Below are 20,853 nucleotides of genomic sequence, written 5' to 3' on the forward strand. Positions count from 1 at the left end.
CGCTGGATCAAGTTCAGTTTTGTTGAATAAATTTCAACTAAAAAGTTTTAATTTGCTTTTGAATAGATGTGCAATTAATTGTTGCTGTTTAGAAATCTTATTGTTATTATCTTCTTTAGTGAGTCATGCAAACCCCTATTTTGAATAATGCTTTTTATAGGATAGGGCAGGGGGCGCTGGGGTTGAGTTTGTGGAACCAAGGGGGCGGTGGCCTGAAAAGTTTGAGAACCACCGATCCATCTGTTTGCCAGGTTGCAGTGCTATGTTAACACGCTCGAGGCGCCTTTAGACAAACTAGACATTATTTTATATGATTGTGTTATAGGGCTAGTTTAATGTTGTTGTTAAGGTTTTTATCTATGTAATAGAATGTTTGTTCCTTTGTCAGCCACTCTGAGCCTGGCCTCGGCCGGGGAGAGCGGGATAGTGAGTTGAAATAATAAATAATTATAAGTAAATATACTTAAACTCTGTTCAAAAATGCCACCCGCCATCTGCAAGCTGAATCGAAACAGTCTACTATCCCACCTTAGGATTCTGACACCATGTTGTGCTGCATGACTTGGCCAGGCATTAAACCGCACCAATGACGCGCTTGCTGGCTGTTTTAAAAAGGGAAAAGGCAGCTGGTGAGAGGGCTGAATACCTGAAGAATTCTGCTGCTGGACAGGGCCTCGCGTAACGGGGGAAGGTGAGGTGCTTGCATCTTCCTGGGGGTAAAAATATATATCAAAACTTCAGTGTAACATTTTGGAAGAGACTGTATTTCCCTTCAAACCGCCACATTAGGAATAGGTCTTTACCTGCCCATTATAAGATCACTGCTCAGAAGTTCCTTTCCCTCCACAAAATAAAACACAAAAAAACCCTGGAGAGCATGTAATTCATTGCCTTTTTATCTGTGGCCCCGGTTTCATGGAAGTCTCTTCCCAAAGAAACCTGCTTCAGTCCCAGGCCTTAGGAAACAAGATCATCCTTTTTTACATGATCTCTCTCTCTCTTTTATATGAACCTGTCTCCTTTATAAAGCACTGGATCACTAATAACTTTTTCTCCCCTAAGTTTTATTCATAAAAATGGACAGTCAACAGTAAATATATACATAAACTGAAAACAAATAGTCACATACCGGTAATCACATAAAGTTACATAAAACACTTTATGTTATTATGTGACTATTTGTTACATAAAATAATGTGACTAAAATTACATAAAATACTTTACAATCCTGCATTCGTAGCCCCTTCTCGCTTAACCGAAACTATATCTTATTATCAAATGGACACTTCCATTCTTTGAATGGTTCCTGCTTACTGAATACTTTTCAAAGTTCATGTCAAGGTTGGGTTGCATCATTTTGTTGCACTAACATGAATACTCTTTTGTTGGGGAGGATACAGACAAGTGAGATCTCAGCCTCACTCCCTGTTAATTCTGCCCCCTCTCATGTTTTTTGCATCAACCTAGAGATCCTAATCTTTACATTTAACATGCTCCTCCCCCAAGCCATCTCCTCATAAGGGGATTCTTGGGACACAAGAACAGGAACTCCCAGATCTGCGAGTAAACGGAGAAGAGGTTTGCCACTTCTCTTGCGCAACGGTGCAGAACAGGCGTGGCGCTCATTTTTGAAACTGCCATCAGAATCAAATACACAGAGCGTACAAAGAATGAATGCCGGGACACCAGCTTCTTGCCCCTTCTCACAATTTCAGTATTGCTTTCATGTACCGTGGTAGTAACAGGACAAAAGAATGTGCCTGGTAACATGGGAAACATTGCCTGGGCAGGGACAAGCTTCTGAATGGCTTAAGGGCTGGTTCAGAAACATACATTCTATCTAAATCTGGGACACACAGCCAGGCTGATCTCGGAACACTTCGGCTTCTTGAAACAAAGATAGAAAGCTATTTGCAGAACTCTACTCACATGACCGTAAATGATCATTGAATTTAGCTGACGCTGCCATCCTGAGCAGTTACACCCTCTTGAGCCCGTGGACTTTAATCGACTTAGAAGGGTGTAACTCTGCTTATACGATGGCACTGCTCGGTGCGTTGACGCCTGTGGGAAAATGCTCCTCTTGTGCTGCTCCAGCCTGAACACACAAGCTGATCACGTGACTGTTGCCACCATGTCTTGCGCACAATGTGGGCAGGCTTTTAAGCTCACCCGTTCCACCAGAGGAAGGGGTGGAATTTAAGACGGGCTATTTTCCTACGGAAAGCCACATGACACAGAGGTCATGAGACTTGGCCCTGACTCTAAGAGGTCACTACCATCAACTCCATGACTGGGGTTAGATCTTGGTGGTCCTGTGAGGGCAGAAAGGTGGGGTGTAAATTTTGTAAATAATAAATAAAGCCAGTGGTATGGTATGGTTCATCCCATTCAAGAACACTAAGCTTCTCATTCTAGGGGAAAGAGGGCTCTCCTCTTGTCTTAGAAAGACACTGACTTGCATCTCTTGCCTGTGGTTATAACCAGGGGTCCCAACCTTTTAAAGCTTGTGGGCACCTTTGGAATCCTGAGATAAGATGATGGGTGTAACTATGAAATGGCTGCTGCTGGAGGTGGAGCCAGCCACAAAATGGCTGCCATAGGAGGCGGAGCCAACCACAAAATGTCAAGGAGGTTATGCATAACTAATGATAGGGTTGGAACAGGAGGGTTGGGGTGGGAACATGGTGGGGGGCTGTCGCTGCCATGACAATGTCACTTCTGGGATAGGACCATAAAGTTTCCAGTGATTCCTAGAGCTACCTGCTGTTACTTCTGGGTTTTCCCTGGAAGTGGCACTGTCATGGTAGTGACACAGCTGGGTTTAACACTTGTTAGGTGCCAGAAAGGGTGCTAGTGGGTGTCACGGTACCCACAGACACCATATTGGAGACCCCTGTTAAAACCAAAAACTCTGGTCTTCTCATATCTCAGAGTTCATTTTCCCTTTTGCAAACTCCACCCCTTGAGCACTTACGTTTTGGCTTTCCTCTTCTTTTTTGTCAGCTGGCTTGTCAGACTGTGATGCTGCTTTCCTCCTTAGGACAGAGTGAAAGAGAGACTATAAACCGGTCCCTGGGAAAGACATTCCTGGCCCTTGAATTCAGAAAGCCTGTTAGCTCAAGGGTTGAGCTTCCCTCTCCCCCACCACTATGCAATGAGAAGTGAAGAATCCAAAGTGACCATGAAGGTTGCATCCATATGGCGAGGAGTATCCATTTTGCAATCATTGCCACTGCTAACGCAAAGGCATCTACACTGGCAACGGAGTTTCCACACAGGAGTTTGGTGAGCACTGTTCCTCCACCAACCCCCATTTCCCGTTTCTTTCCCCCCACCATGCTACTAGAGGGCTTCCTGAGGGTTTAAAAAAAGTTAAATATAACGCTACAGCAATTACTGTTTTTTTACAGCCTTCTAGTGGCACTGCAGGGAAAATGACAACTGAGAGGGGCTGATGACAGGAAAATAGTGCCAGCTTGGTCAGGTCCTTTGAAAATGGGCACCTTCCCATCAAGATGATGAAGAAGAAGAGTTGGTTTTTATATGCCGACATTCTTTATCACTTAAGGAAGAATCAAACTGGCTTACAATCACCTCCCCACAACAGACACCCTGTGAGGTGGGTGGGGCTGAGTGTGTGACTAGCTCAAGGTCACCCAGCAGGCTTTGTGTGGAGGAGTGGGGAAACAAATCCAGTTCACCAGATTAGCATCCGCCGCTCAGGTGAAGGAGTGGGGAATCAAACCTGGTTTTCCAGATCAGAGTCCACCGCTCCAAACCAGTGCTCTTAACCACTACACCACACTAGCATGATACTGCACTTGGACTGTGCTCAGACCTAAAAGGATTGTAGCAAAACATGTGGGGGGGAAAACATAACTGAAAACAGGGGAAGGATGATTAGTGTACAGTTAGAGCCCAATATCATGTAGATGCTCCCCACCCAAACCAATCAAGTTTGGACGCCAAAGAGAATAGCCTTCACCTGGAAGCAACCTAACTCAGCCGAAATAAAAGCCGGGACTGTGGCTATACTTCCCGAAACAACATTGAGGATAATTGTGCAGTTTGGACTAATTTAGAGGAGGTCACCTGGTTCAGTCACTTCTCCTTAGGTAAGATCTTCAGCATCTGTAGCACCTCTGACAAATGCTGCTAATGCCTTGCCTTGACAATGTCTAAGAAAGGCCACCCCAATCTCCCCACGTCGGTTGCTGGCCCCTTATGAGGAATCGTGTTGCCAACAGGTCAAACCTGCTCCCGCCTGGCACTGCAAACTTCTTGACAGCTGGATCGAGTGCAAGAAACAAGGACTGCTTTGTGCCATTCTGTGTCCCTGGTTGTATTTTTTTCTGAGCCAAGACTCATTGCACATGAATGTGTGTGGGTGGACAAGAGCTGGACATCAACAGAAGGGGGGGTGGCCTTCCCACCCCAATGTGGTTCATTTGTGAAACTCCAAGCACTTTATTGCACCAGGTATCAGCAGAGTCACCTGCAGCTGCTTTATACTAAATTAGACCGTTGGTCCATCAAGGTCAGTACTGTCTACTCAGATTGGCAGCGGCTCTCCAGGGTTTCAAGGCCGAGGACCTTCACATCACCTCATAGAATCATAGAGTTGGAAGGGACCACCAGGGTCATCTAGTCCAACCCCCTGCCCAATGCAGGAAATTCACAAATACCTCCCCCCCACACCCCCAGTGACCCCTACTCCATGCCCAGAAGATGGCCAAGATGCCCTCCCTCTCATGATCTGCTTAAGGTCATAGAATCAGCACTGCTGACAGATGACCATCTAGCCTCAGCTTTAAAACCTCCAGGGAAGGAGAGCTCACCACCTCCCGAGGAAGCCTGTTCCACTGAGGAACAGCTTTAACTGTTAGAAAGTTCTTCCTAATGCTTAGACGGAAACTCTTTTGATTTAATTTCAACCCGTTGGTTCTGGAACGACCTTCTGGGGCAACAGAAAACAACTCGGCACCATTCTTTTAACTGGAAATGCTGGGGATTGAAGCTGGGACCTTCTGCGTGCAAAGCAGATGCTCTTCCACTGAGCCGCTGCCTAAGACTTTCTGCATCCAGCAAGCAGCACCTATTAAAGAAGGGTGACCTAATTCCAGCTGGTGGCCTAAATATTTGCAGCAGTGTGATACTGTATCCCGAACACCGTTAGACAATTTCACGGGGTCAGTGGACAGCCACATCGCTGCTCACAGCCAACACAAAAATATCCTTTCCCTCTATTACCGCAGGCAGAAGGACCCACCTTTTTGCCAGCAATTTATTCATTTCTTCCATTAGTCCTCCTCCTCCGCTACTTGTTCGATTGGCATCGCTCTTGGAAGCGCCGCTGGGACTGGAGCCTCCCGAAACATCCTCCGGCTTTTAAGACAGAAATCAGAACTTCCAGTTCTTCCAGGTGCTTAGGAATCAGTCTGATTTTCGTGTCCTACTTAAGTGACCATGAAATGCTAAAGTTTGCACTGGTTGCTTGAGATGAGAATGGTGGCGTCAAAGGCAACCACACGGTCCTTCTAGCCGGTGGCAGAAGTGTGTTACAGACAGTGGGGTGGATTTTGGTCTGCTTCTGTGACATTTCTGTTCCCTCTGCTCTCGAAATTTAAACATTTCCATTAAAAAAAATAGATTTCTTAGCTGCAAATTGTGTTGGAAGAAAATATACCAGGAGTGACAGTAACTTAAACGTCTCGCTGCTACCGTCTGTTAGGAAGCTCAAGACAGAAGATGAGGGCTTCCACTTTGGCTACTTCCTTACTGGTACTCCATACTGGCCCATACTAGTTTACTTTTACCCTGGAATAATACAACCCACCTCCACTGTATAGAAGAAGAGTTGGTTTTATATGCCGACTTTCTCTACCACTTAAGGGAGATTCAAACCAACTTACAATCACCTTCCCTTCCCCTCCCCACAACAGACACCCTGTGAGGTAGGTGGGGCTGAGATAATGTGACTTGCCCAAGGTCACCCAGCTGGCTTAGTGTGCAGGAATGGGGAAACAAATCCAGTTCACCAGATTCGCCTCTGCAGCTCATGTGGAGGAGTAGGGAATCAAACCCGGTTCTCCAGAATCCACAGCTCCAAACCACTGCTCTTAACCACTACACCACACTGAAGGGAAAACAACTGGCCCTATGTTACGTGCAACTAAGCCCAGGTGAATAAGACACAAATAGATTCCAAGTTACGGTCCTGGAGGTCTCCCATCCAAATAGTAACCAGGGCTGACCCTGCTTAGCTTCTGAGATCTGATGAGATCAGGCTAGCCTGGGCCATCCAGGTCAGGGCGGTGTGAATATACATTCAAAATAAACTGACCATTACACACATTCTCCCTTTCCTCCCAACTTTTTTATTAGCAGGTTCCCTGATTTTTAAAAATGGCTCTCTGTTCCCCCCACATGGGAACTGCTGAGGAGCAAGGGGCTGGAAAAATACATTGTGCATGTGCGAGTATCATCACACCTGGATCGTGTAACCTGATCAAGAGCCAGGTATGCTGAACGAGGGAGTATCCTCATTCATTTCAATGGAAGGAGCAACTAACACCCATCATTTCCCCAGTAAATTATAAACACTGGACTATGAAGGGAGATACATAGTTCAAAGGCTAAGTATGATCTGCCATAACAAACTCCTCGGTATACATCCCATTGAGAACCATTTACAAGACTATGTTCACATTTTGAACCCCAAAGAGAAGAAGGAGCAACTAAAGGGGGACAGAAAAATGTCTGGCAAGAAAGTGCTAAGCATCCCCCCTCCCCTCTGTGTTACATCTTTATTTGTAATTACAGCCTGCTGAGTCTGCTTTTCATTTAAAAAAAAGGATTCTCCTTCTGTGCATTTGCATGCAACCAGAACATGTTGAGCATTTTTAAGGTTTTCCTCTTTTTCCATTTTATGCTCACAACAACAACCTGGCGAGGTAGGATATGGTGATAGACAGCAACTGGCCCAATGTCACTCAGTAAGCTTCCATAGAATAGTGGGGATTTGAACCTGAGTTTCCCAGATCCTAGCAGCCCAAATATCCCAAGGTTGGCCAGGCTCATCAGAGCTTGGGAGCTCAGCAGGACTGGCCATGATCAGTACTTGGATAAGAGACCACCGAGGAAGACTGGGGTTGCTATGCAGAGGAAGGCAATGGCAAACCACCTCTGTCCATCTCTGGTCTGGAATGCCCCCCAGACTGGGGGACACCATAAATCAGTGGCGATTCGACAGCATATTCTTCTTCTCCCCGATCCTACTCTCACAGTCTAACCACTATACCACACTGGCTCTCAAATAACTCATATTACACTTGAACGATGAAGGCTGAGAGGTGGGGACTCGCCTAAGGGCACCTACGAGTGAGCTGAAATTGGACTTCTACCTTCTCGTCTGGCACACCTCTACCTTGAAAGCAGCACCTAGCCAGGAACCTTACCCGTTGTACTCTCCTTAGTTTGGCACCAGCCAGAGCTGCTGCGAGTCCCGACACTGACCCATCGTCAGGGCCGGTCCCCGCTGGCAGCGGGGGAGGGGGAGGCGGCGCAGTTCCTGTAGGCGGAGGAGGGACCGGCGGAGGAGGAGGCGGAGAAGGTCCACCAGACGACAAGGGTATTCCAACAGCAGCAGAGGGATGACCTGGTGGAAGGATGGGGCCTGAAACACAAAAGAATACTCCGTTCAGAGACTGTGGACATTTCCTCGCATGCTTTGACCCATCAGTCACTGCCTATTGCCCCAAGCAAGCAAACAAATGAAGGTCAAGAGACGGAGAGAGATTACCAGCCAGGATTCCCCCAGCCCCCCAGATGGACCGTATACACTGAACGAGTCAACTATATACTTTAGCTCCTCATCAGGCCCCTTGAGAATCTTAAACATTCCATTTATTCAGAAAATGGACACACCGCCTCTCCAAGAGACCTCCTCAAGATGTCCTCCCCACCTCCGTTAACCACCAACCAGTAATTCTCCAGTTTCCCACCCTCCAGCAGCTCCCCTTGCTATCGGCTTTGCTGGGGAGAGGAAGGCCTCCCTGCTTGATTGGGGTCCTTTCCACATGCTGAATTGACATAATGCGAGATGTCTCCAGGCCCTCAAAAGGGAACCCTGTCCTCCAAGGGCTCCCACATACCATTGTGTGTATGTTAGATGCCGTCAAGTCGCTTCTGACTCATGGCGACTCTATAAATCAATGTCCTCCAAAACGTCCTATCTTTAACAGCCTTGTTCAGGTCTTGCAAATTGAGGGCCGTGGCTTCCTTTATAGAGTCAATTCATCTCTTGTTGGGTCTTCCTCTTTTCCTGCTGCCTTCAACTTTTCCTAGCATGATCATCTTTTTCAGTGACTCTTGTCTTCTCATAATGTGACCAAAGTACGACAGCCTGCGTTTAGTCATTTTAGCTTCTAGGGTCAGTTCAGGCTTGATTTGATCTATAACCCACATACCATTACTGACTTTTTATCAATGGCACCTTTGCTTGAGCCTTCTGCAAATCCCCCTGGCAAGGTTACAGATACTTCCTCAACCCCACCAGTTTCTTATTCTGCATCTGAGCAATGATACAGATCCCCTGGATCAGTGAAGGCACTGGTTCTGCATCTGAAAAAACTTCCCCTCGCCCTGAGCTGATAATGGCTATTGTCAGCTCTAAAAGGCAGGTCCTTGAGTGGGAGGGCATAACCCATGCAAACATACCAGCAAGTGCACCCCCTTGCACACTTACAGCACCCTTTCATACATAAGGAGCAGCATCTGGATGGGCTGGATTGTCCCAGCTTTTCCATTGGAAGAGGGAGGAGGGAGCCCTTTTGACCCTTCCTCCAAATGGCTATGCTGTGGATCATGAGACCCATGTGCCCTATAGCCCATATAGGGTGGGAGCTGCAGTAAGGAGAAGAATGGGGTGAGATGGAGCGGAGGAAAAGCTGGGAGGATCTAACCACATTTGCAGAAACAAACTGTCATCACTAACTATGGGGGTGTTTTTGGTGCCATTTATCAAACTTGTTGTACCCAGGAGTCACTGGAAGCTGCACGTAGGCTGCTATTATCATTGGTATATTCTTGCTTATCTCTGAGAGAGCTGCTGCCATTCAAACACAATAGTTATCCTTTGGTGCCACAATTACAAGGTTAAATATAATGTGCTCACAGGACTAATATCTAGTGTCTATCTGGTATTTCAAAATAAAATTCCATCCTTCCTCCAAGGCAGTCAGGGTGATACACTTGGTAACCCTTACTCCATTTTTATCCTCACAACAATCCTGTGCGAATAGGTTAGGTTGAAAGAAAGTGACTGGCCCAAGGTCATCCAGTAGGCTACACAACAGAGTATGGATCTGACTGGGTGTCAGAGAGCATAGGCCAACGCTTGGCCAACGTTGCTGAGCTCACGGGTACTGCTGTAACTTTGAGAAAGGATCATGGGACTTCCCCCCCCCTTAAATTTGTTGTTTTGTTTCTACGTTTTACATTGTTTGGCTCAGCACCCACTTCTTAGAAGCAACTGGGTCTGTGGGATCTGCCAGGCACTGGGTTTTCCCCACTGCTGGAGGGAGGAGAGACCCAGTGCCCTTGTCCCAAGCTGGAGAAGAAGAAAGAAACCCAGTCTTAATCTCTCCCCCGACCAAGACAATAATTCTTCATTATAAGTGGGCTGATCTCCTGAGTCTGAATTATTGACAAGATACTAAAAGTGGTTTGGCAGCTTTCGTAGGGAAGGGAAGGGAAGAAAAGGCGGGGAAACGAAACAAAGAAATAGGGCAATAGATGAGAATTTAAGGTATCTGCATCGCAACCCTCCAAACCCAAGAAGAAAATGGGCACCAAGGAACACACTGGTTGGCACCATGGCACTCTCAAGCACCACACTGGGGATCAGTGCTGTAACCACACCACAATGGTTCCCTACTGCTTCTTTGCCAGGCTACCAGTAATATAATATCTATTGTATCTTATTTAAGCAGCATCCCAATAACAAAAAAAATCTAGGTAGTTTATTTCTATTAATTTTTTTAAAACAAACAAACAAAAAAATCCCCCATTAATGTCTATGAAATGTGAAGGTTTAAACTCTAGGATGCTCTGAAAATATAATAGCCATTTACAACAGTTTCAAGAGATTAGCCATGATTCACTGCCTGCATTTGCTTTATCAGCCCCCAATCAGTTCTTTATGAATCACAGATGACCATCCCATGCAAGGAAAAATATGCTTTATATAAATGCATTTCCTCTATTTTCCCAGCTTTTAAATGCTCTGCATCATACAGTGTGAGCACAGAGTTATCTCATTTGTTCTCGTGACTTCAGGGATGTCCCTCCAAGAGTTGTGAATAATTTCATGTTTGAAAGAACCAACCTACTTGTTTACATACATGGATCTCTACAGCAGGGAGTTTGATGATTTGAAGTTTGTGATCACATGGGGAGAATGCACTGTTATCGGATATTAAAGGTTTTGCTAGCTTAAAGCCAAATCTGAAAACTACATAATATGTGAGCTGTATTTTTATTCCTCTTTTAAATAAAGTAATCTGTTCCTAAGACAAGGAGTCAATTCTGTGCTGTGGACAGACGACTCATCTTGTAAATAACCACACATGTCAAATTTTGCAGTGTGTAGCAGGTATAGAATTTTGCAACGAACACGGCAGATGCTACCCTCTTTCCTCATGGACATGATTGGGTGTATGTGGGAAAACCGTGCTGATGAATATTGAGGGCAGGCTAGGATCAAGCTGGAGATTTAAATTACACTGAATGTAATACAATAGATGAATTTCTTGTGAGGAATTATCGGTTAAGAGGGTTCCTGAATATGCATAGCCCCATAATGATAACAAAAATCAATGCACACACCCTTAAAATTTCAACAGGATGATTATACCAGACTCCCCCCCCCATTTTGTCAAGGATTATTTTGTAATATGAAGATCAGCAGAGATGGCCCTGCCAAGAAATTCTGATCAGAATGCCAAGCAACTCCCAGTGAAGGCAATTCTAACACCCGGCTCTTATGCGGCCCACTTTAAAACCAAAAGGGATGTGAGGAGATATACCATGTTTTGGACATGGTGTCAATGTTTTGTCCTTAGAAAACATAATGGTCACTGGGTACACTGGACACTGGTTCTTCAGACAAAAACAAGTACATTATCAGTGCATTCCTAAGGAGCGTTTCTCCAGTCTAAGACCATTGAAATGAATGGGCTTAGACTGGAGTAACTCTCCTTAGGAATGCACTGCACGACTGCAGAATTACCAGGTAAGAATAAAAAACAAGTTGTTCAATATCATCCCATCTGTAAGAATAAAACTGTAAGGATAAAATTATTTGGAATATTATATTTAGGATATGTCTTCCTGAGGCTTCATTGCAATCCAGCCATCAGTGACGGACTCACACCTAGTGTGTGTGTTTTTCCAATACTATTCTGTGAAGGGTGATCATTCAAAAATTCTAAAATATCATTCATACACACTGAGGGCTAGGATGCCACCTCATATTAACTGATGAAGTGACCTTAAATTGGATCAGGCCACCTGTCCATCTAACCTAGTACTCTACTGACAGGCTGCAGCTCTCCAAGAGTCTCTTTCCCAGCTCTTTTACTTCAGATCATTTAACTGGAGATACCTGGAATAGAACCTAGGACCTTTGGAATGCAAAACAATGTATCTTTAGAGTAATCCTTCAACTGCATTTTAGAGTAATCCCTTGAGTAATCTATAGGTGTAAACCAATAGTGAAAGTCCATTTCACAAGTCTCTTCCTAAATCCAAGAAAATATACTCCACAAATTTTTGTAGGCTGTCCTTACATCATACTTAAGTCTGTATTATTCAAGAATGGTAAATAACTTCTGGACTAGTTCCTTGAGGCAAGTCAGAAATGAGACAAGGAAGATGATATTTACCAAGTTGTTTCATTGAGTCCACAAATTATGAATGTAGGTAAATGAAGATAGATACGCTAACAAAATGTTGAGGACAAGTAACTTTGGTAGATTTATTCACAAACACGTCAGTCTCCAGACATGGCCTGAAAAGCCAAAAACAAGTTGAAGGTAACCAGATCTGAGTCTGATAGGGGCTTAAGAATCCTACAGTTGCCACCGTGTGTTCTGTGGAAGAGGCAGGTGTGTGTGTGTGTGTGTGTAAGTAGACAGGTGAGTTATTATAACTTAAATATTCCATTGTGCCATTTTCCTCTTTACAGAGTCTTTTGCTCCAGGTAAGGTATTTTGAATACATTTTCCATTAATGAATGTCATCACAACCCACCTCCTGTAGTAATCTTTCTTCAAGACTGAATAAAACTTGGCTGGAATGTTATCCCAGAGCTCTTTCCACAGTCCTGCTTGTCTTAAAACTGAAAAACCTATAATCATATTTTTGTATCCTTCTCTGAACTCCGTCCCAAATTTTCAGCCCCCCCCCCAACATGAAAAACCAAAGACAATAGCCATTTATACATGGCTGTTTCCTCACTGTCACCCCACTGACTACTCTGGGGCTTTGCTTGGATTATATTTGCATTTTCCAACTGTCAGAGGTCGCCTCGCTCTCCCCACACATTTCCGTGCATTTTGCCCATGTTTTCTGGATTTGTGTTTAGCCAGTATCCAGAAAACGCAGGGGAAACTCACAGAAATGTGCGGGGAGAGCGAGGCGACCTCTGGCGTTTGGAAAATGCATGCATAATTAAAGCAAAGCCCCGAAGTAGTCAGTGGGGTGACCGAGAGGAAACAGCCATGCATAAATGGCCAACAATATTGCTGAGATCTAACAAAGTCCACAGCTATAGTGTTTTTTCCTAGCTGCGGAAGGAAAATGTCTCTGTTTTTGCATGTCAGGGTTATGAGTTACCTGAAAATGTTGCAGAAAGTGGAGGTAAAATGTTTTAAACGCATAAATAAAAGGTAGCATGCCTCCATTTTTGTCCCATGCACTAACCTTTGTTCAGCTGATAATCTATAATAATTTAACACCAGGGGTAGGCAATCCCCGGCATGTGTGCCGAACAGCAACATGCCATACCATTTGGCTGCATACACAGGTTCTATGCCAGAGCAACAGAGAACTCTTGAGCACTGTTGAGTTTTAGCTGGCTCCTACTGTGTCTGACCAAGTTCCAGCCTCAACTCTTCCACCCTGGCTTTTGTTTGCCAAAAGGTTGGCTGCTTTGATCTATAGACTCTTATATGAGATCTTAGAATTGAATCCCCAGGAGTGGAAAGGAATCAAACCTTAAACGGGTCAGAACTAAGGGAGCCTGCTTCCTCCTGAGATTTTAACCAGAAACTTTTTGATTCCCCTCTCAGTCCTTCAGCTGCTATGTTAAGCTAGGCCTCAGCGCTGTATGCACAGCCATGCACTACCTTAGTTGCAGGGTTCTCTGGATTGCAGCCTACACAGCCTATCTTTCCCATAGCCGCTAACAAGTCTTCCTGAAAGGCTGACAGAAAACTTTGTGGTTTTATAACCAACGGTGACAGGCCTTTTCTGCCGACTGAGGGGACACAGATCTCCTCACACAGTGTCCTATGATTTATAGGAACCAGTTTTTTTAAACAACTGTAAACCTTCCCTTCAGTAACCAGATGTTCTTTAACGCTTTCAGGTGCAAGCAGGCTTTCACTGACTTGCCACTAGGTGGGATCCTATCTCACACACAGGATTCCACCCACAACAGCCTGCCCTTTCCCAGGAGTCAGAGTAAATGGTGCAAAGTCTGGAGACCCAAGAACAACATTGGCGGTAGCCAAGTATGTATCCACCATATTTTCCTTAAAGAAATAAAGGCTCCCCTTTTACTGCTCAAGAGCTTTGGGTCAAGGGAGCTTGAAAGAAGGACATAGGAACATAAGAAAGGCCATGCTGGATCAGACCAAGGTCCATCAAGTCCAGCAGCCTGTTCACACAGTGGCCAACCAGGTGCCTCTAGGAAAAGAAAGGTACAGGGTCTGCTCATTACCAGAGACAGGCCTAACAATCGGGTACTCTATCCTCTACCAGAGGTAGGGTTAAACCACTCTGCCAAGCTACCAGGCAGAGCAACCCTTTAAAATGATCTCTTGCTGAGGCAAGCCCGCTCCCTGAGGCAGACCGGAAAGCCCCCTGGGCTCCCCCCCCCCCACTGCAATATTCCAACCCTCCTCTGAAAGGTGACTGGATGCTGGAGCAGCATCCCCTTAAGCTCAGCTGAGTGGCTGTTTTTCCCTTCAGGGGCAGGACAGACAGCCTCCTGTCCACCACACCATCTAGTGGAAAGCCAATTTTTTTATTTCAAGCCAAGTACTTACTCAAGTGGGAAATGGTTGATGAAGTCATGTAAGGAGGGGTCCTCTTGGACAAATTCACCTCAGACACAGCAGCGTAATGGGGAGGTAACGAAACAAAGTGTGACATGGATTGATATAGATGATGTGGAGCGTGAGGTGGAAGTTGGGAAGGTTGTGAAAAAGCCTGGATAAAGGACCCAGCTGGGGTGGTTATCACAGGCAGATGTGAAATGGGCACAGCTTCCAAGTACGAGAAATAGCCCTCGTCTGTTCTCTTTACCTGGGTCACAGAGGGGGTTAGAGGAATTTGTGTGGCTACATGTTCATCAGGGTGGCCATTCAGACCTAGATGAGGTACGTTTCCTGAGGCATCTTGGACCGCTGCGTCTGTAGACCCTCTGATTCTGCCGTTCTGGGCCGGAATCACAGGAAGGACTACTGGAATATGGGGCTGCAGGACCAACCCCTTTTGTATAGGGGGTAGGAGGGTTACAGGAGGAGAGGGAGAATACGAAAGAGAGGAACGTCTGATGGGCTGCTGAGGGGTGAATGGATAATGGGAAGCCGGTGCAGGCGGCGGGGATAAAGAGATTTGTTTGGTGGTCCTTGTAACAGGCCTGTGGCCTGGCCGTGATGGACAAATGGACGGGCTAGGAGTTGGCGAGAGATCAGAGGCAGAATGCCGGTGGCTAAGTAGAGGGGATTCCCTGGCTCTGTGAGGGGGTCTGATGGAAGAGGCTTTGCTAGTGGGCTCGGGAAGAGGAGGAGAAGCTGAAGAGATCACTTTGGCATACGGAGGTGGTGGAGGAACAGTGGCGGCAGTAGTGGAAGCATTGCAGTTACTGTAGTCAGGAGGAGGAGAGTGGCCGTGGAAAGGGGAAGAAGACACTTTAATCTGAATGGTAGAGACTGAAAAGAACAGAGAAGGGGGGGAAAGAAGAAAAAAAGAGAGAATAAAAATGGGTTTGTACAGAGGATTGAAAGAAAGATTTACGGTTAGAAGGAAAGGAATTAAATAAATCAAAACAACGCCCAAACTTAAAAAAAAAAAAGGGTTAGTGCAGACATTGCTTTTAAGGACGTCCAGATAAGCCCAGAAAAGCTGCTAATTCATTCGGTTCAAAGCCAACACACAACACAACACAGGCCTGTCAACTACCAAACGTTTCAACCCATCAACAAAACAGTGTTTTGTCCAGGACGCACCCGTCCACACCCTAACTCAACCCAATGGCACGGCCTCCACTACACTAGAATAACAAGTCGGAGCGGATCATGACACAGTTAGTATGGTCAGCTCCCTGGCTACACTGCAGTGAGGAGTCACAACATTTTCCTCCCCACTCCTAAGTGGTCGTCAAGACCATACATACACTATTGGAATGGCGTGGGAAATGGCAACACCAAAATAGCCATCAAACCAGCAAGGCAACATAAAAAATGGGTTTTCAGCAAGCACGATCCAGGGTACCTTACACATAGCTCGTTGTCAAAGGGGCTGACAACAAGCCAGCACAAGATTAAGGATGTCCTCATGCTAAGGGTTAAATGGCTAGGAGCCATGGCTCAGTGGTATATTGCATCAGCTTTGCACGAAGAAGGGTTTCACGTTTGACTCCCAGAATCAGCAGTGAAAAGGAATAGCAGGTGATATGAAAGACCTTTGCCCGTGACTCTGCAGAGGTGCTGCCAGTCAGAGTACAAGTAAGATCCCCAACTTACAAACCAGTTGTGGTCCAAAGGTTCAATCGTAAGTCAGGTATTTGGAACCTGGAACACATTTTCCCACAGAGATACATATAATAGATGGTTTCAGAGGGTAGGTGGGTTGGGTCTGTAGTAGAAGAGCTTGGTTTGAGTCCAGAAGCACTTTAGAGACCAACAAGATTTTCGGGGTATACTTTTTTGAGAGTCAAAGTATCTGATGAAGGAGGTTTTGACTCTTGAAAGATTGCTGGTCTCTAAGATGCTACTGGACTTGAACCTAACAAATGGTAGTTAGATCCTTGGATTAGCCCACAGGTCTATTTAAACCATAATGTAGCTGAAATTTTGCACGGAGAAACTGGAAAACAATAATGTTGTAATACTATGCGGTAATTAAACAAGACAGACAATAAAAGAACTGTGGAATAAGAGCAGAAAAGAGCAAGAGTCCAGTAGCACCTTAAAGACTAACAAAAGTTCTGGCAGGGTATGAGTTTTCGTGAGCCACAGTTCACTTCTTCAGATGCCATGTGGAATAAGAAAATGTTTTTGTTAATGCTGGTGCATTTTTGCTTACAGAAAGCAGATCTCGCTACAGATAGCTAAGGATGACTGGTAGAAATCACACTCTGGGAAAGGGAATGGGGTTCTTCAACTCATTTCTTTTCTTTTTTTAAGATATTTTATTAGTTTCTTCAACTCATTTCTGAAGCAAAAATGCTCCCAAGTTTAGGAATCTTCCAGGAGCAGCTAATACAAAGACACTTAGAAGGGGGAAGGTGGCCAATTTAACATAAATCAACGGCTTCCCTCCTCCGCCCTTGCTTAGTTTCCCTTAGTGTTTAGTGACCTTCTACTCCCTTTACTCCCATGTTGTCCCTCCTTGGTCACTTGTCGCCCCTCCCGTGACTGCCCCACTACCAGTTCTGAACATGTGAGTCACTGCCTGGTCCCTGCTGTGTTTATAAGTGCCGGTCCTTTGTAAGTCAGAGGCTTACTGTAGACAATACTGGTCTTGACAGAGAGCAGTGATCTGACTCAGCATAAGGCAGCTTTGCGTGCTCAAATGCATCTTTGAACCCTGCTCATGTCCTTTATGTATTATTGTGTATTAAATTGTATAGGCGTATGCCGCACGTGTATTATAATGCCAGACAGAATGTGTATGAGAGAGCAAATAGACAGCTGTGGCAGAACAGCCCCACTTGGTGGCGGCTGGTTACCAGGGTGCTTTCCCTTCTTCCTTCCATAACAACAATCAATATAAATTTGGCATTTGTGTTACGGACCGACTAAAGCCAAAGGCAACTTAGAGCTTTGGTTATGGGTGTGAAAGGACACGTTTAGCAACCGCTGAAATCCTGCTGAGAGGTAAGTTTAAAGGTTCTGCACTTTAAACTTCCAGTTAAATCTTTGCAGTCGTCCCATTATGTGTTTCCTTTAGTGTCTGACTGAAACTTATTTCAAACCGCAGAATAATTCCAGCGATATGCAACAGGCCAAACTGTATCCATAATAGCAGAGGGGAACAGCCAAGGGTTAATCAAGACAAGCAGAGAGAAGGCCAGACCTGCGTTGCACCCAAAAACATATTACGTGCCTGTGGTAGAGGTTCTTCTTTCCAGAGATTCCTGGCGCTGCTGCTGCTCCATCGCTTGCCTAAAACAGAGGGGGAAAAAATTAATCTAGTTTCAGTTCATATAAGGTAAAATGTGCTGTGGCTCAGTGGTAGAGTCCTGGAGGGGCTGTGGCTCAGTGGTAGAGCACCTGCTTGGCCTGCTGAAGGTCCCAGGTTCAATCCCCAGCATCTCCAGTTAAAGGACTAGGCAAGTAGTTGATGTGAAAAACTTCTGCCTGAGACCCTGGAGAGCCGCTGCCAGTCTGAGTAGTCAATACTGACTTTGATGGACTGACTTTGTCTCCCATCCAAGTACTGACCTGCTTAGCTTCTGAACTCTGACAAGATCAAGCTAGTCTGGGCTACTGGGGCTGCTACTTTAGCTGATATACATTCATCCAAATGCTCCCAAGAATGAGGGAGGTCACATTTTTTTTAAAAAACTGATACTTCCTACACTGTTTGTCCAGTTTGGTTGCCTCCCAAGCTGCTTTTAGGACCATCTCTCTTGGTATAAGCCCATGTGACAGCTTTGAGATACAGAGAGAAAAAGGTCTCTCATGTCACATCAAGTTTGAAGAAGAGCTGGTTTTCAAATGCTGACTTTCTCTACCACTTAAGGAAGAATCAGACCAGCTTATGATCTCCTTCCCTTCCTCTCCCCACAACAGACACCCTGTGAGGAAGGTGGGACTGAGAGAGTTCAGAGAGAACTGTGACTAGCCCAAGGTCACCCAGCAGGCTTCATGTGTAGGAGTGGGGAAACCAACCTGGTTCACCAGATTAGAGTCCGCTGCTCATGTGGAGGAGTGGGGAATCAAACCCGGTTCTCCAAATTAGAGTCCACTGCTCCTAACCACCGCTCTTAACCACTACACCACGCTGGCTCTCTGGTTTGGCATTGGAGACGATGTCTTTTGCCCTTGGCGAATCCTGAAACATCAATTCACAGTAGCTACCACCTAAGCTAGGTAGCTCTTCTATATTTTCAAAGAGAGATTAAAAAAATGTTATTCCATAAAAACAAAGTTGGATACAAAGTTTTACAAGTTCATCTTCATTTCTATAAAGGCTGCCCCTACACCAAAGATGTCTGAATGCAGTAGAAAGCTGAGCTTCCATGTCTGAACTTGAAGATTCATTTTTCCCCCTCTTACTAGACAGCTGCTCTCCATTATCAGTTCTGACAGTGTTGATCATCTGCCGTTGGTGGACATGGGGAATCAGTGGTAGACATCTCAGCTTGGCAGTGTGCAGATAATGCATGACCACAGCAAACATATCGGCAACAGACTGGAAGTAGGATTCACCCTATGAATTCACCCTATGGAATTTAGGGGAGGGGCTGTGGCTCAGTGGTAGAGCATCTGCTTGGCATGCAGAAGGTCCCAGGTTAAATCCCTGGCATCTCCAGTTAAAGGGACTAGGCAAGTAGGTGATGTGAAGGACCTCTGCCTGAGATTCTGGAGAGCCGCTGTCGGTCTGAGTAGACAATACTGACTTGGATGGACCAAGGGTCTGATTCAGTATAAGGCAGCTTCATGTGTTCATGTGAGCAGCATATCCTTTTTGCACCCAATAGGCAACATATAAGAAGAGAAAAAAATATTTCCACTCACAACACCCGCCCTTGATGAGGGAAACTAGGTGTGATCCAGAAGAAGTCAAGCATGTTTGAATTTCCTTGATTGTAATACAATGGATTTCACTGAGATGCAATCTATTGGAATTTCTGGGTTCCCAAAATTAGCAGAGTGCACAAAGACTGGTTTCAAAAAGGTCCACTTTTTGAGATCTTTTACCTGCCCACCCTCTCATTCTCTACTTCAGAACAAGCAGAGTGATACAGGGCAGATGCGCTCCTCGGCAGAGTTATGACTATGCAGAAGCTTGCAGTTTCAAGGGATACCCGCTAGAGGGCCTTTCAGAAACTAATCATCTTGAAGACTGATTGCTAAATTATAATCTGATCTCTCTTTGGTTAATTAAAAAGCAATGAGCTTACATATTAATATGAGCAATACACTAAAACTCCCTTTAGAAATTACAATAACATGTAAAAAAGAAGAATGATTTCCTTCTGTCTGTATTAAAGCAGGCTGAGCAAAGTATAAAAAATGAAAATATTTTCTATGTACATGTCATGCTCTGTTTTAACAAAGGCACCTCCTGGATTTGAATGGAACCTTCTGATCTTTCCTGCAAACAGAAAATCCAGTAATTAAAAAAATCAGAGCAGTCGGACTCTTAAAAAAATAGGGAGGGGCTGTGGCTTAGTGGTAGAGCATCTGCTTGGCATGCAGAAGGTCCCAGGTTCAATCCCCGGCATCTCCAGTTAAAGGGACTAGGGAAGTAGGTGATGTGAAAGACCTCAGCCTGAGACCCTGGAGAGCCGCTGACGGTCTCAGTAGACAATATTGACTTTGATGAAGCAAGGGTCTGATTCAGTATAAGGCAGCTTCATGTGTTCATGTGTTCAGTCCCAATGCAAATTAATTAAAGCATTAATTTGGATAAGGAAGATTTCTAATAAAATACATAAGAAGAATATGAGACTACAAGAAGAGCCCTGCTGGATCACATGGGCGGTCCATCTAGAAGTCCACCATCCTGTTTTAGACAGTGGCTGAAACAGTTGCCCTTGGAGGGCCCACAGCCAGGGCATACACAATAAGACCTTCCTCTGATGCTGCCTCCTTAGCAATGGTTTTCACAGCTTTGCTGCTACTGCATATGGAGGTTCCCTTTACTCACCCTGGCTAGATCTGATTTATATATCTGATTTAGTGCCAGTGTGGTTGGTGGTCTCTGCCCAGGGTATTTAGAATCCCAGTGAGGTCCAAGATAGATGGGAGGAGAGTGGATTTGAAACAGGATTATGTGAAAAGGACACTGATGAGGATCAACTGATAATAGAAAGCTGATAAGTTATGTAGAGCTTTAAGAACTCTGAATTAAATATACTGAAATTACATACGAGATACTTTTGTAAGATGACAAGCAGCAGACCCCCTGCCTGCCCCCAGAAATGATCACTCCGGGCTAGTGCAGACATTTGAAGGGTAAAGAAATCAGGGGCTTGTCACCTATGGCCCCAAATGATTTATTTATTTAAAACATTTTAATGTTAAATACATGTTTGTTTATTTATTTACAATTAAAATAGTCATACAACTCATTCTGAACCTGAACAACATTGTATGGATTGAAAAA

At 45.0% G+C, this 20,853-nt stretch overlaps 1 protein-coding gene across 1 annotated transcript in view; it reads right to left on the minus strand.

The window, feature by feature from the left end:
• Positions 1–20,853, minus strand: part of EVL (Enah/Vasp-like) — a 153,040-nt gene that overhangs the window by 9,181 nt on the left and 123,006 nt on the right. Inside the window, exons 5-10 of the mRNA XM_056851405.1 lie at positions 17,623–17,681; positions 14,337–15,224; positions 7,461–7,678; positions 5,273–5,388; positions 2,978–3,038; positions 646–710 (exon numbers count right to left, since the gene is read on the minus strand). Of these exons, the coding sequence (XP_056707383.1) occupies positions 646–710; positions 2,978–3,038; positions 5,273–5,388; positions 7,461–7,678; positions 14,337–15,224; positions 17,623–17,681 (1,407 nt within the window). The remainder of the gene's footprint in view (positions 1–645; positions 711–2,977; positions 3,039–5,272; positions 5,389–7,460; positions 7,679–14,336; positions 15,225–17,622; positions 17,682–20,853) is intronic.

The sequence above is a fragment of the Euleptes europaea genome, chromosome 6 (assembly GCF_029931775.1).
Source record: "Euleptes europaea isolate rEulEur1 chromosome 6, rEulEur1.hap1, whole genome shotgun sequence".
Taxonomy (NCBI): Eukaryota; Metazoa; Chordata; class Lepidosauria; order Squamata; family Sphaerodactylidae; genus Euleptes; species Euleptes europaea.